Below are 13359 nucleotides of genomic sequence, written 5' to 3'. Positions count from 1 at the left end.
CTGCGAGAGGTGCTTGCAAAGGGAACACACATGCCCTTGGCTCCCATGAAGTTTACAGTTTAGTGAGAGAGATAATGAGCTAGTAGGCAAACTGATATCTAATTAGAATTTGAAATAAGTGTTCTGAAGGTGCTACTAAAGACCAACAGGAGAGAAGGGTTGAGATAAAGAAAAGAACCTCTTTTGCCTGCATTTCTCTTTCAAATCCAGCCTACATTCCCATAGCCTGAGTTAGGGCATGTGGGAGCACCCAGATCCTGCAAGCAAGTCTGGATGGTGGTAAAAATCAAAGATTCATTAACCCACAAGATGTAATGGGAATCATCCAGGTCCTATCCCATAGGAGGACCCATAGCTTCCGAAGTTTTAGGGGACATGTGGAGAAAACAGGACAAAATGTTTTGCATCAGAATTGTCTGGGGAAAACCTGCCAGGTTATAGAAGTTATTAGAACCCAAAAAAAAAAAAATGACAGGTATAAAAGTACCATTAATATGCACCTGTTAAGATTAAGAATTTTACATAAACTCTCTCACCTGATCCCCAATATGTCCATTTGGCAGATGGGGCAATTGTAACTCAGAGAGCATTAGCAAGTCCACTAATATAACACAGCTGGTTTATGGTTTCCTTGTGGGAGAGCAGGCAAACTCTGGAAAGCAGTAGATTCAAGTTTTGTTTTTTGGGGTTTTTTAAGATTTATTTATTTTTAATTTTTTTAAAGATTTTTTTTATTTATTTGAGAGAGAGAGAGCACAAGTGGAGGGAGGTACAGAGGGAGAAGCAGACTCCCTGCCTAGTAGGGAGCCCCACGCAGGGCTCAATCCCAGGACCCTGGGATCATGACCTGAGCCAAAGGCAGATGCTTAACAGACTGAGCCACCCAGGCACCCTGATTTATTTATTTTTTAATTTTATTCATTTATTTATCAGAGAGAGAGAGAGTGCACAAGCAGGGGGAGCAGGCAGAGGGACAAGCAGACTTCCCACTGAGCAAGGAGCCAGACACAGGACTTGATTTATTCATTTTAGAGAGAGAAAGAGCGCAAGTGAGCAGGTATGTGGAGAGAGGAGGGGCAGAGGCAGAGGATCTCAAGCAGACTCCCTGCTGAGCACAGAACTCCACGTGGGGCTCAATCTCACAACAAATGAGATTACAACCTGAGTTGAAACAAAGAGACACTTAACCGACTGAGCCACCCAGGCACCCCAGTAGATTCAAGTTTTGTGAGACTTAAGGTCATACAATTTGGGAAGGGACTCTATTTAAGAAAAAGATAACAAAATGTGAATACAAAAATAGAAACTGCCTTGCAAGGGACTGCTGTAAGTGAGGGCCCCTGAGTCTCCATTACTTTCAGAGCAAATCTGCTTCCACAGAGAAGCACTGAGGTTTGGGCTCCAACCAACCCCCAGACTGAGAAAATGAAGTAATTAAGTGCAGATTGTAACCAAGGTCAGTATGGGAGAGGGGAAGAGGGATCAGGCTCCCTCTCCACTAATATAAAAAGTGTCAAAAGAAGAGCAGAGGCAGGGGCTTAAGCTAGGAGATCAGAAAAAAGATAAAAGCGTTCAAAAAATAGCACAGTTCCCGGTGTGCCTTCAGCCATTTAAGAGAGAACCAGGCCCAAGAAATGGCCCTGCTAGTGTTGGTAATGAGCATTTTAGTGAGAAACAATATGCATCAGAGTTAACCAATCTGGTAACCTCAGGTAAATCGCTTCATCTCCCTGCATCCTGGCTCTTCCTCATTTGTACAATAGGGAAATCAGTAGTACCTAATGTGTAGGGCATCGGTAAGTTTGGGCACTCAGCATGTGTCTGGTATATTCCCAGTGCTCTGTAAATATTGGCTCTTCTGGTCATTACCCAGCTTGGTCTGACTCCAAAGCTTTTCCAGCTGTTTATGCACAAAAATGTTAGGAAAAATTCCTGTTGGAAAACGACTCATCGATTTTCAGGAAGAATAATTTTGTCTGAAAATCCCTCAGTCCTAAGAGAGAAGCCAGCAACTTTTAATTAATGCTTTGCCACGACGTTTCTTTAGGCTGATCCTATTCTCTTCTGGAGATCCTCCCTCTGGTCAATCAATGTTGTGCTCCTCCCTAAAAAGTTTTCCCTGTTGAGGAGGTTGGGTAAGCTTGTAAAGCACCTTAGAATTAGTTTTAAAATCTGTATCTTCCTGGGTTTCTATTGTGAAACAAATAGCGTCAAAAACAGAACAAAACAAAACAAAACACATGGCGAAAGGCAATGACTTCAGATGATTCATATCTGAAAACAAGTTCTCATCATAAGTGGGATTAAAATACATCCTTGGGGAATTTTCTGGAAGCTAAATGACTTTACTCAATACAAAATTTAACACATTTCCGTAATATTGCTACACTATAATTTATTAAACCATTCTCCAGCGATTTGTTCTTGTTTTGTTTAGTTTCTGCTATTTTTCTACTACACTGAAAGGAAAAAAATCTTTGTGCAGAAGCCTTTGAGCTTCTGTTGAGTTATTTCCTTAGCATAAATTCCTATAAATAGAATTCCTGGGCCAATAAAGCTGATTCTTTACATTTTAATTGCTTATTTGCATTGCTTCCCCACCTGTCAACTTCTACCTTCCTTTTATTTTATAGAGGAGGGAGCAGTATGCTCCATGGCAGCTTCTCAAATACTTTCCCAACTCATGTTCATCTCTGACATTATTTTCTCAGGCTATTAATCATGCTTATTTTTTTGTTTTTAATCTGACATGTCTGAGTGAATCAACTTGACATTGCAAGTCTAGACAAAAGCTATTTTTTTTTCCTGGATACGGGGGCCACAAGATCTGTGGGAACAAGTATTAAACCATTTGAATATATTTACTTGCATACAGACACACAGGGGACAGAAGGATGAGACTGAAGTAGGGAATCCTTTGTAATCATGAACTAGATTTAGCCTTACTCTTTTCCTCTAAAGTGAAGATCTGTAAGGACTTCCCTTCTGTCTTCAGCTAGAATTCTCCCCTGAGCAATTTGACTTGGAAGATTGACTTGGGATTTCCTGCACTTCTCTCTGTAACACTTCAGACTTGTTGAAAAAGTCTACCACCTCATCTTGTGTATCTTCTGATACGGCGCAGAATCCCCTACATCAATACCGACCAAAAGCTGTTCTCAGCAATGCCTCTTTGGCCTTTAGATTTTTGTGTATTCCCTTGTAGGTAAACTCCAGTCAGAGGAATGGCAGTCTGTTTCCATGTTAGCAGGGGGCCTGGAGGGTTATCTCTCCTACTTGGCCATGGTGTAGTCAAATTTGACCTTTGAAAAAAACAATAGGTCTGTATCGTACTCAAAGCCCACCTGCATTAAGTACACACTATTCCCTTCATGTATGACATTTTCAGTCCCTCAAATGGGCTATCAGATTATTTAGAAAAGGTTTGTTTGTTTGTTTGTTTGTTTGTTTATTTCAGTGTAAATTGGCATTAAGAAGTGAGGTGTTGGGTCGCCTGGGTGGCTCAGTCGGTTAAGCGTCTGCCTTCGTCTCAGGTCATGATCCCGGGGTCCTGGGATCGAGCCCTGCATCGGGCTCCCTGCTCTGCAGGGAGCCTGCTTCTCCCTCTCCTCCCCACTTGTGCTCTCTCTCACTATCTCTCTCTCTCTCAAATAAATAAATAAAATCTAAAAAAAAAAAAGGAATACATTAAAAAAAAAGGAGTGAGGTGTTAATAAAAAGCATGATGTTTGGAGGTAGAACATATGTTTTCTAGGCCTGTTTCTGTGACTGGCCATTATGGAGACTTGGCCAGATTGTAAAGCATTCTGAGCCACAGGTTCTCCTGAAGGATGAGGATAATAATTACTCTGTCTGTTGAGAGAATCAAATGGTACAGGAAACGTTGTCTAAGATATTGGAAATACTATTCAAATGTATATCATAGTTTCTCTCCTTAGTTTATCATTGTCAGCATCCAAAATTAGGATAATCCTAAAGGTGATGTGGCAATAAATCTGGGAAATAAAATGCTGTGGGTTGCACTCTGCCTCATACATTTTAAAATCAGAAACTGTGTTTTTAGATGATTGCTAAGGATACTACCCAAGGGTAGGTATCTGATCTGAACTGTGTCTGGAGTCCAAAAGCTGAGGCTAGGCTGCTGTTTGAGGAGCCAGCATGGGAACAGAGCTGGATGTCTCCAAAGCTGTTATGAAAGTCAGTACTGGGACAGAGGGGAGCTGTTAGGAAGGCCCATACTGGGACAGAAGGAAAGGGAAACAGTGACTGAAAACTAAAGGCAGAAACATTCTGTCCAAAGCCAGGAAGGCAAAGGAAAAACTAGGAAATAAAATCTGGCTCCAAGCTCAGACATGATGGCAACTGGAAGAGAAATCCAAAATCATCAGAAAGCCAGGACCACCTTTACACGGGTCTGTAACTGGACGAGGTGAGGGATGATCACATAAGGAAACAGACTGGTATTCTTTATTTTGTTTTTCTTGACACTTTCTTAGTCTAGTGACAGGAAAGGTGATTGAGGAAAATCTTTGGCAAATCCGTGCGGACCGAGGCCAGTGCTGCAAACATGTGACCAAAAGCTTTATTGAAGTACTCATCAGTGTTCTGAGTTGTGATAGTGCCCATTAGTTAATCAGTTGGAAAATGCAACACTAAACCCAGAGTAACTGGTTACTTTGGTTTCCTGGACGCAATTCCGGGGTGTGTGTGTGTGTGTGTGTGTTGGGTGTGGGCACTTCCCACACCAACAAGCAATTCTCTTGAAGTTGGGTATCCTATAATTCAAGTCAATTCTGGCACTTTCAACCTGGAGATGCCACAGGTTAAGGGTTCAGTACTACAAGATTGTCCCCCCTCCACAACCCCTTCTGATGCCAGTCACAAGCCCAGGCTATCACCTGGGCTTCTGACCGACCAGCTGTAGATTGGAGGTTCCAACGATCCCCTCTTTGGACTTCTGAGACGGTTGCAAGTCAGGTTGTTACCTGTATTTCTGACCAGCTGGCTATAAGCCAGAGATTCTCATGACCCCCGCCTCAGGTTTGAGTAATTTCCTCGAGTGGCTCACAGAACTCAGAGCAACATTTCACTTACCAGAGCACAGGCTTATTGTAGGACATAACTCAGGAACAGCCAGATGGAAGAGATGCATAGGGCAGGTATGTGGATCTTCTGTGCCCTTTCAGGGCGAGCCACCCTCCCAGCATCTCCATGTGTACAGCAACCCATAAACGTTCCAAACCCGTCCTTTGGGGGTTTTATGGAGGTGTTATTACAAAGGCATGATTGATTACATCACCAACCACTGGTGGTTGAACTCAGTCTCCAGGCCACCTCCCCTCCCCCACCTCCCAGGGCAAGGGAGTGGGCCTGGAAGTTCCAGCCCTCTAATCCACTGGCAACCAGCCCCCATCCTTAAGTGCTTTCAGGATTCAGCTTATTAACATAACAAAAGGCATCTTTATGACTCTCAACACTTAGGAAATTCCAAGGGTTTGGGGAACCTTGAGCCTGGAACAGTAGAAGATCAAATACATCAAAGAAATATATATATATTCTCATATATATTTGGTCATCCATATTACTTATATTTGGTCATCTGAATAACCAAATATATATTTTTCTCATAAATCACCATATTACACGGGTTAGGACTACAATTAGCATGGCTTCCAGTAAATTAACAGTGGTGTTTGTACCATGGTTATAAGGGCCATTTGTTTAGGTATTCTCTAAGTGTGGGTTATTGAGAAAATAATCCTTTGTTCTACCAGTCTGTCTCCCTCTTTTTCTTCCTATACAAAATCTAACTCTATGAAGATTCTTATACTTTTTTATATACAATAGTATGTATAAAAGGGAACAATATTTAAAAGAAGACAAATGATTAGGTAAGACTAGAGCATCTGTTAGTAACTTGCTTCTTTAGGGTCTTCATAAATACACACACAGAGAACTTCTAAATATCCAAACCTAATGCTATAAACAACCTTAGAAATTCTCAGACTCAGCTATGGTAGAGAAAGCAACAAAAGCAAAGTAAAAGCTAGGAGGATTTTGGCATCAGAGAATCTAAAACCTAATCCAAAGTAGCTGACATGATAAGACTCACATAAAACAAAGTTCTGAAATGAAACAGGCTAATTCCATTGCTCAGAGATATTGTCTAGGACCTACATTCTTCTAATCTTCTGTGCCACCATTTTTTAGAATGTTGGCTTACCTGGGCGCCTGGGTGGCTCAGTTGGTTAAGCGACTGCCTTCGGCTCAGGTCATGATCCTGGAGTCCCTGGATCAGTCCTGCATCGGGCTCCCTGCTCGGCAGGGAGCCTGCTTCTGCCTCTGACCCTCCCCCCTCTCATGTGCTCTCTCTCTCTCATTCTCTCTGTCTCAAATAAATAAATAAAAAAAATCTTAAAAAAAAAAATTTAGAATGTTGGCTTACCTTCTGTCATGCCTACAACATGTGTGTAGCATTGCTAAGTACCATACCAGACAATTGTCCATAGCAAAAAGATACCATGATTTCCAGTGTTTTGTTTGCCATGAGTAAAAAAAAAAAAAAAAGAAAGAAAGAGAAACTGTTCTTAGAAATCTCCAGAAGACCCTCTCTCTTGATCATTGGCTGAAACTGATAAACAACGTGCTCCTTCTTCCCCTCCTTCTCCACTACACTGTGAACTCTGTGAAGCAGGACCTATGGATTATTTATCTCTATATCTCTAGGCCAAAGTGCATTGTCTAGAATTAAATGGATGCTCAACTAAAGTCTATTGAATAAGGTAATCTATTCCATCCACTTGGCTTGATTTAATGAGCCATTTTTATTCAAATACTAAAGACTTTTAACATCTTAAAAGAGAAGAAAATTAAGAGAAAGGCCTCTATCCAGGACTAATAATGACTTTGCTTTTATTGCATTTTGTTTTATTTCATATTAATTTTGAGACAGCAAGAAAAGAAACTTACGGATAAGATGACTATACTAAGGGTAAACAAGTCTTCTAATACCAAGTCACTTTATCACTGCCTGCTCATCCAGGGGCATGGATGAAGTGGCATCATATCAGGCTCCAGTTTTAGAAAGGAAAAAGGCAATAAACCTTAAGAGTCTTGGGCCCTTGCCAGCTCTACTAACAGTTATTCTTTACCAGTGAGGCTTGTGATGTTGGTCAAGTCAGTTAAATTAAGTCTCAATGTCCTCATGTGGCAAATGAGCATAACTGTACCCTCTTTAGTTACCTACAGGCTTAAACTGATGGATAAAAAAAGATTATTTCTATGAAAGCATGTTGTCTCTGAAAACTGTCCATATAGCAGACTAATGTTGGGAACCTTACAACTTAGTTTAAATGAAACATCTAGTACCTTCTAGGTGTGGTGAATTTCCAGTTCTGATACAAAAGCTGTTTGAGCTACCCACCACAATGCAGGCAGCCCAATACTGATTGTTCAACTTGAGTTTAATAGTTATATGAGCGTCTTACATCCAAGAAGCATCTCTTCTCTTTTGGCATCATGAGGCTCTAATATAATGCTCAGACATAATGCCCAAAGCTTTGTTAATGAAAAGAACAATTTGAAAAAAAAAAAAAAAAAAACACAATGGAAGGCAACACATTACAATGAATAAAAGTGTGGGTTCTAAACTTAGACTCCCTGTGTTCAAAATCTTTGATCAATCTACTTAATCCTTACAATTTTAGGTTTCTTCTCTTCAGTAAAATGGATATAATCATAACAGAGCCTCTGCCACAGATTGTTGCCAGGATTAAATTTAGGTAAAATCCTAGGACCATGTCTGGTGCATGGTAAACACTAAATGAATCCTAATTTATTGATATTAATCTTTTGCTTAGAAGCTAGGAATTGCCTTCCTTTTACCATTGACTATTAAATGTGTTGACAGTATAGAGTAATAGGCCATGTAGAAGGGTAGATCATGTGTGGTTTAAAAAGCAGTAACAAAATCATGCCCAACGTGATCCATATGCCATCACAAGCATCTAATACGTATTACAGGTCAGCTGCTGCAGGGAAGAGCAGAAGCCTGCTTTACCATGGGACCACCCTCTGCAGCCACCGCTCTTCCTCAGCCTGGCCAGTTAAGCACACAATCATATCTTTCTGTTTGCTCCTGTCCTTGTTCATGCTTACCAGGTACAAAGACAGGAGACTGGCCCAGCACAAGTCGGAAATAGAGTGTTTCACCCCCAAAGGGAGTGTGGGGAATGGTGGGAGAGCAACAATGAGCAGGTAAGCAAACTGTGAGTGGCCTGAGGTGGTGTGAACTCAATGTCTGCAAGCTAGAGGAACAGGCGGCTCCCTGGTCTAGGTCCTCGCTCCACTGTGTCCCCCATGCAGTGTGTCCAACCGGGGCCACCACTGGTTTTCTGTGTGTGTTTGATTTGCAAAACCTATGCCATCCCCATGTGAAGTGATGGGAGCCTCCTGTCCCAGATGCTGCTGTTTCCCAGGGTCCTGTGCTTTGCATGTCTGAAGCCTTAGCTCACATTCAGTTCTCCCATGGAGTTTAACTTACTGGTCAAATGCTTCTGGAGGTTGCAAAGTGGAAGAGATTGGAGGCAATTCACGTTTCAGGACTGTCCAATCAGTTGTCAAAACAAATGCAAAAGCCTAGGACTGGTTCTGAGGGAGGGACTGCAATGAGGGAATATTCTAGCCCTGACCCCAGAGAAACCTGGGAATTAATCTGACTTCCTTTCAGTGTAACATCATCTTACAGCCAAGGTCAAATGCCATGCCAAACTAGTGAGCTGTCAAGGCAAGAGGCTTTTCATGAACTGAAATCCGGAAAGCTAGTCCTCCTCTAGCTACCATAGCTTTGCAGCTCCTTTCTTTCTCTGTGTCTGGTGGCCAACACCCCCTGTCGCTACGCTATGCATGTTCCTTCCTACCAGGCACTCCCAACTGAGCTATGCCCAGTCAACTGGGTTATTTAGAACTATAAGCATCAACTTAGCTGTGTTGCATGAAATGAACGTGCTTTATTGCATGGGACCGCGTTTCAAGAAAAGGGCTCTGGAGACAAGTACTGTCAAGATTGGCATTAAACAGTTTCAGAATGTCGGAGGAGCCTTGAGCTGGGGACTCACTCACCATGAACTAACTCTCTACTTCTACTTTGTTGTGGCATTTCCCCATCCATCGGTGGTACAAAGGTGTGGAAGGGAAGCTCCTGCAGGTCAGCCTGGGTGAAAGAAAAGGGGAGGTGCAGGAAGTACAGTGTGTACATGTGTGTGTGCGTGTACTGAGAGCAGAACTTGGGATCCATCTGCACGGCAAGAAGATAATCCTGTGGAGCCCTGTTGAACTTTCACCCCAACCATTGTATTTGCTTCCTCTGTAGTAGGCTCCTTCTGGCTTTCAAAACAATGTCTAACTTTTTCCAAGGACCACCGCATGGCACAATTTCTGGAGGGGGGCAGTGGAATTCATGTTGCTGTCTGTGAAAATGGCGCCTGGAACTGTGTAGCATATAGTCTGACCAATCATTTAGAGCAGCCCTGGCCGAGAGCTTGGCCAGCTTTGTCCAAGGCAATGAGAGCGTGTGTACCTGTGTAGGCATATATATGTGTGTGCACATTAGTGTATCTGATGTCCTTCTGCCCATGATCCCTTTATACAGCCATCTTTGGATCTCAATGTGTCCAGAAGATAAGCCTCAATGGATCATTTTGTGGGAGTAACACAACAGACCACTATTGGGCCTACTGGTTTCCTTCCATTCACATATGACAAAGTGCCAAAATTCCTGTCCTTGAAAATCAGTCAAACAGCACTGGAGTTGGCTGGACAAGGTGAAAATGACTGTCTCAAATGAATACAGGGGCTCTGTCCAGAGTGACTTCTGATTTGAAGCAATTGTCTAGGACTGGACCTCCCAAACTTGTCTGCCTATCAAATGTACTGAGACAAAGTCTGTACTGTAACAAGTTTCCCAGGTCGTTCCAATTTATATCCATAAACTGATATTGTGGAATAATCCATTCGTCTAGGAGATGACATGGAGCTATTTGTGGTAAACATTAGGTCTCCATTGTGTCATGCATTGTTCTTGGGAGTGTTTAGATCCAATCAGCCCAACGATTAGATTTGCAGTCTTGATTGAATATAGGTGAGGAGATGGACAGGAGATAGCAGGACACAAAGGATAAGGGGACTCCAGGTCAACCAGACCATTATTCCTTGGTCAGGTCCAGATCTATAGAGACAGCAATTCAATGTATCTACACTGGGAATAGTCCAAGTTTCTCTACAACAGCAAGATAATAGTTAGCTTTTGTTTCCTCACTTGTTTGTATATAGCCAAGGTAATGACAAGGCTTATTACATTTATATATCCAGGTAAGCCCAGGGGACTATTGCATGCACTAATAGGGATAGTTCTGTTGGAATGACCACCTCAGCCCCATGGATAAGCATAATTCACTGGGGACAAATGGTCTTCCCTTCCTACTTTTTCTTCCTTCCCATTTCTTTAGCATTAAATAAAACCTGATAGAAGAGAGTGAAAGTACGTGGGAGGGAAAGTGAGTCCTTCAGTGTTCTAAGAGAGCTTTCCATTAGGGAGGAGAAAATGCCTAGAGACCCATAAAAGGAGGGGCCAAAATGTCTAAGACTGTCAAATCTTTTTTTCCAACTTCATATTTGTTTATATAAATACACACACATACACACACAATGACATTTATCTGGGAGAAATAAGTTGAAAATGAATATTAAGAGAAAAGGTATCAGAGAGGAGACAATGGCAATGTAGACCATTTCTAAATAAGAGGTTACAGTAGTTAATCCCAGTGTGCTTCCTCTGGAACTGAATAGAAGGGCTGGGGAAAGAATCACTATTGGACTTCTACAGATACTTCTAGCATCAGCTGTTGAGGCCCTCTTTCGTATCAGCTCCCACTCTTCCCCACCCCCGCCAGTTGCTTCCCAGAGTCAGAGTCAAGCATATTTACTTTGCAAACATCTGGGCTGGTTCTGTGGCCTTAACCAAACAACCGTCCCAGGGAGGGGCTAAGGGAAGCTCAAACAATCGCAGAAACCCTGGAGTGTCACCCTGCATCTCATTTGCCTATGTTTTCTATGCTGAAACTTATGCAAAGGACAGGACCTGGAGAATTCATGCCTGGGCTGATTCTTCCAGAGCCAAGTTACCTGGCAGAGAGAGAAAGTTTTCTGGTGCATGCAGCCCTAGAGCTGAACACTGTCATCTTCCCTGAAATAATGACAGGGCCTTAGAGACACTCCCTCACTTCTCCCTTTTGCCTCCACCCCCACATTTGGAAAGGAGTAAGAACATTATATGTATCCCTAACACTCTAGCTTCCTGAAATATCATGTTGTTGTTTTCCTTTTATGTGAATTTTTCCCCTTCTGTAGGAATCGAGCATAACTTGCCATCTTTTCATATTTCCACAGTGGACAGTCTAAGTGTGTTTCAGAGCAGAGACCTCCTGATTGCAGGAGAAGTGAAAGAGAATCCGAAACAGGGAGGTGCTCTAAGAATGGGGAATTCTCGTGTGAGTTCACACTGAGATGGTCCACCTCAGAGATGGCTAAAACCTCAACAGCGAAAGTTATTATCTCTGGTCTCAGCCAGGCCATTCTATCGGAGTGCTCATTGGAGTCTGCGTTCTGAAGTGCTCATGTTGTACCCCGTGAAGGAGAGGCACAGACATCTGAGCCTCCCGGTCTCTCTTTGGAAAAATGCTCCCTAATCAAATGAAATAGATCTATAGTCCCCCTCCAGGGCTTGAAGGAAGGAGGGTGGTATGTGGTTATTTTTACTGTTGCAATGTCATGATATCAATTAGGTGATGTATTAATCCCCAATCACTTGAGTAACTGATTTTCACCTAGTAGGTGTAGCATCTAATTTTAATGAGTATTAATATTTCATAGAGCCTTCAGAGAATCTGGTAATGGTGATGTCATAGGCATGAGGAACTCAGATTTGAAAAGCAATCCCAAAATGTGATGTGTGTGTTAAGACTGTTTTGCCTTTCTTTGATTCAGTTATTTCTTCCCTCATGTAACACTCATTTATTAAGCACCTACCATGAGCCAAGCACTTAAAAGACTCTGGAGATAAATGGATGACAAAGACTTGACTGAGCCCTTGAAAGTCTGTAGTCCACAGGAGAACAGAGTCAGAAAAAACAGATAATTGCAATGCAACAGAAACCCCTGTCCCACAGGAAAATTTATGTGTCCCATTAACTCCTCATTTGATATCAAAAACTACAGCTTATGCCAGTGCAAATAGAATTAAGAGTAATAGAAACTAAATAATATTAACCTGAACTGAGTGTTCAGAAAGGACTTCACACAGAGTTATATTAAATTCAGAGCCACAGAGAGCAACGTTCTGTCTTTCCAGTATGAAGCCAGCTAGTTTCATAGTGATAGGACTGTTGCAGTAGTCTTCTCTTCATTCCTCCCCAAAGTCAGTTTCAGATTAATGTTCTAACTTACAATTAGAGATGTTCTAAAGCAAATAACAATATCCAGTTATTATCCTTGCTGTAATTACTATGCATCAAACACTGTAGCGGTCCCTTCCCATTGGTTATGCACTAAATTCTCCCAAGAATGATCTTTCCATAGTACAGATGAGTAAAATGAGGCCCAGAGATATTAAATAATCTATACAGTAGAGTGATTTAGTGAAAATTCTGAAATCAAAGACTTTAAAACCTGGTTCCAGCACTAGCCAGTGTGACCTCGAGCCACCATTTTACCTCCTTAATCTCCATTGTCTGCAAAATGAGGATAATAATAGAGCACTTCCCTTACTATATGATGCTGTGAAAACTAAATGAGATAATGCAAGCACAGCACTTAGCAGGCATTCAATAGATTCTATTTAGTATAACTGTTACCCAAGGCTACTCAGCTTAGAAAGTCCTTTTTTTTGGTCTTTTCCTCCATTCTCCACCTGCCAACATGGTTGTTTTCTCAACAATCAATTCTGGGAAAGTATGTACAATAAAATCTACTAATATCAATGAAATTAATTCAATTTCTCTGCTTTAAAATTCATGTTCTCCTGGGACACTGGGTGGCTCAGTCGTTAAGTGTCTGCCTTTGGCTCAGGTCATCCCAGGGTCCTGGGATCAAGCCCCTCATCAGGCTCCCTGCTCCGCATCAGGCTCCCTGCTCTGCTCCGTGGGAAGCCTGCTTCTCCCTTTCTCGCTCCCCCTGCTTGTGTTCACTCTCTCGCTGTGTCTCTCTCTGTCAAATAAATAAATAAAATCTTTAAAAATAAATAAATAAAATAAAATTCATGTTCTCCCATGGTTCTCCCTGGGTGCTTAGATACACCAGACACTG

At 41.9% G+C, this 13359-nt stretch overlaps 1 protein-coding gene across 1 annotated transcript in view; it reads left to right on the top strand.

The window, feature by feature from the left end:
- The window catches only part of GRM5 (glutamate metabotropic receptor 5), a 599714-nt gene that overhangs the window by 573693 nt on the left and 12662 nt on the right, over positions 1–13359 (top strand). The window contains exon 9 of the mRNA XM_064575895.1: positions 8161–8256. Within this exon, the coding sequence (XP_064431965.1) occupies positions 8161–8256 (96 nt within the window). The remainder of the gene's footprint in view (positions 1–8160; positions 8257–13359) is intronic.

This window comes from Mirounga angustirostris, unplaced genomic scaffold (assembly GCF_029215605.1).
Source record: "Mirounga angustirostris isolate CCGP_5_RB_7025 unplaced genomic scaffold, mMirAng1.0.hap1 SCAF_13, whole genome shotgun sequence".
NCBI lineage: Eukaryota > Metazoa > Chordata > Mammalia > Carnivora > Phocidae > Mirounga > Mirounga angustirostris.
The sequence above is the reverse complement of the archived record's forward strand: the minus strand, read 5'-3'. Positions and strand labels throughout refer to the sequence as shown.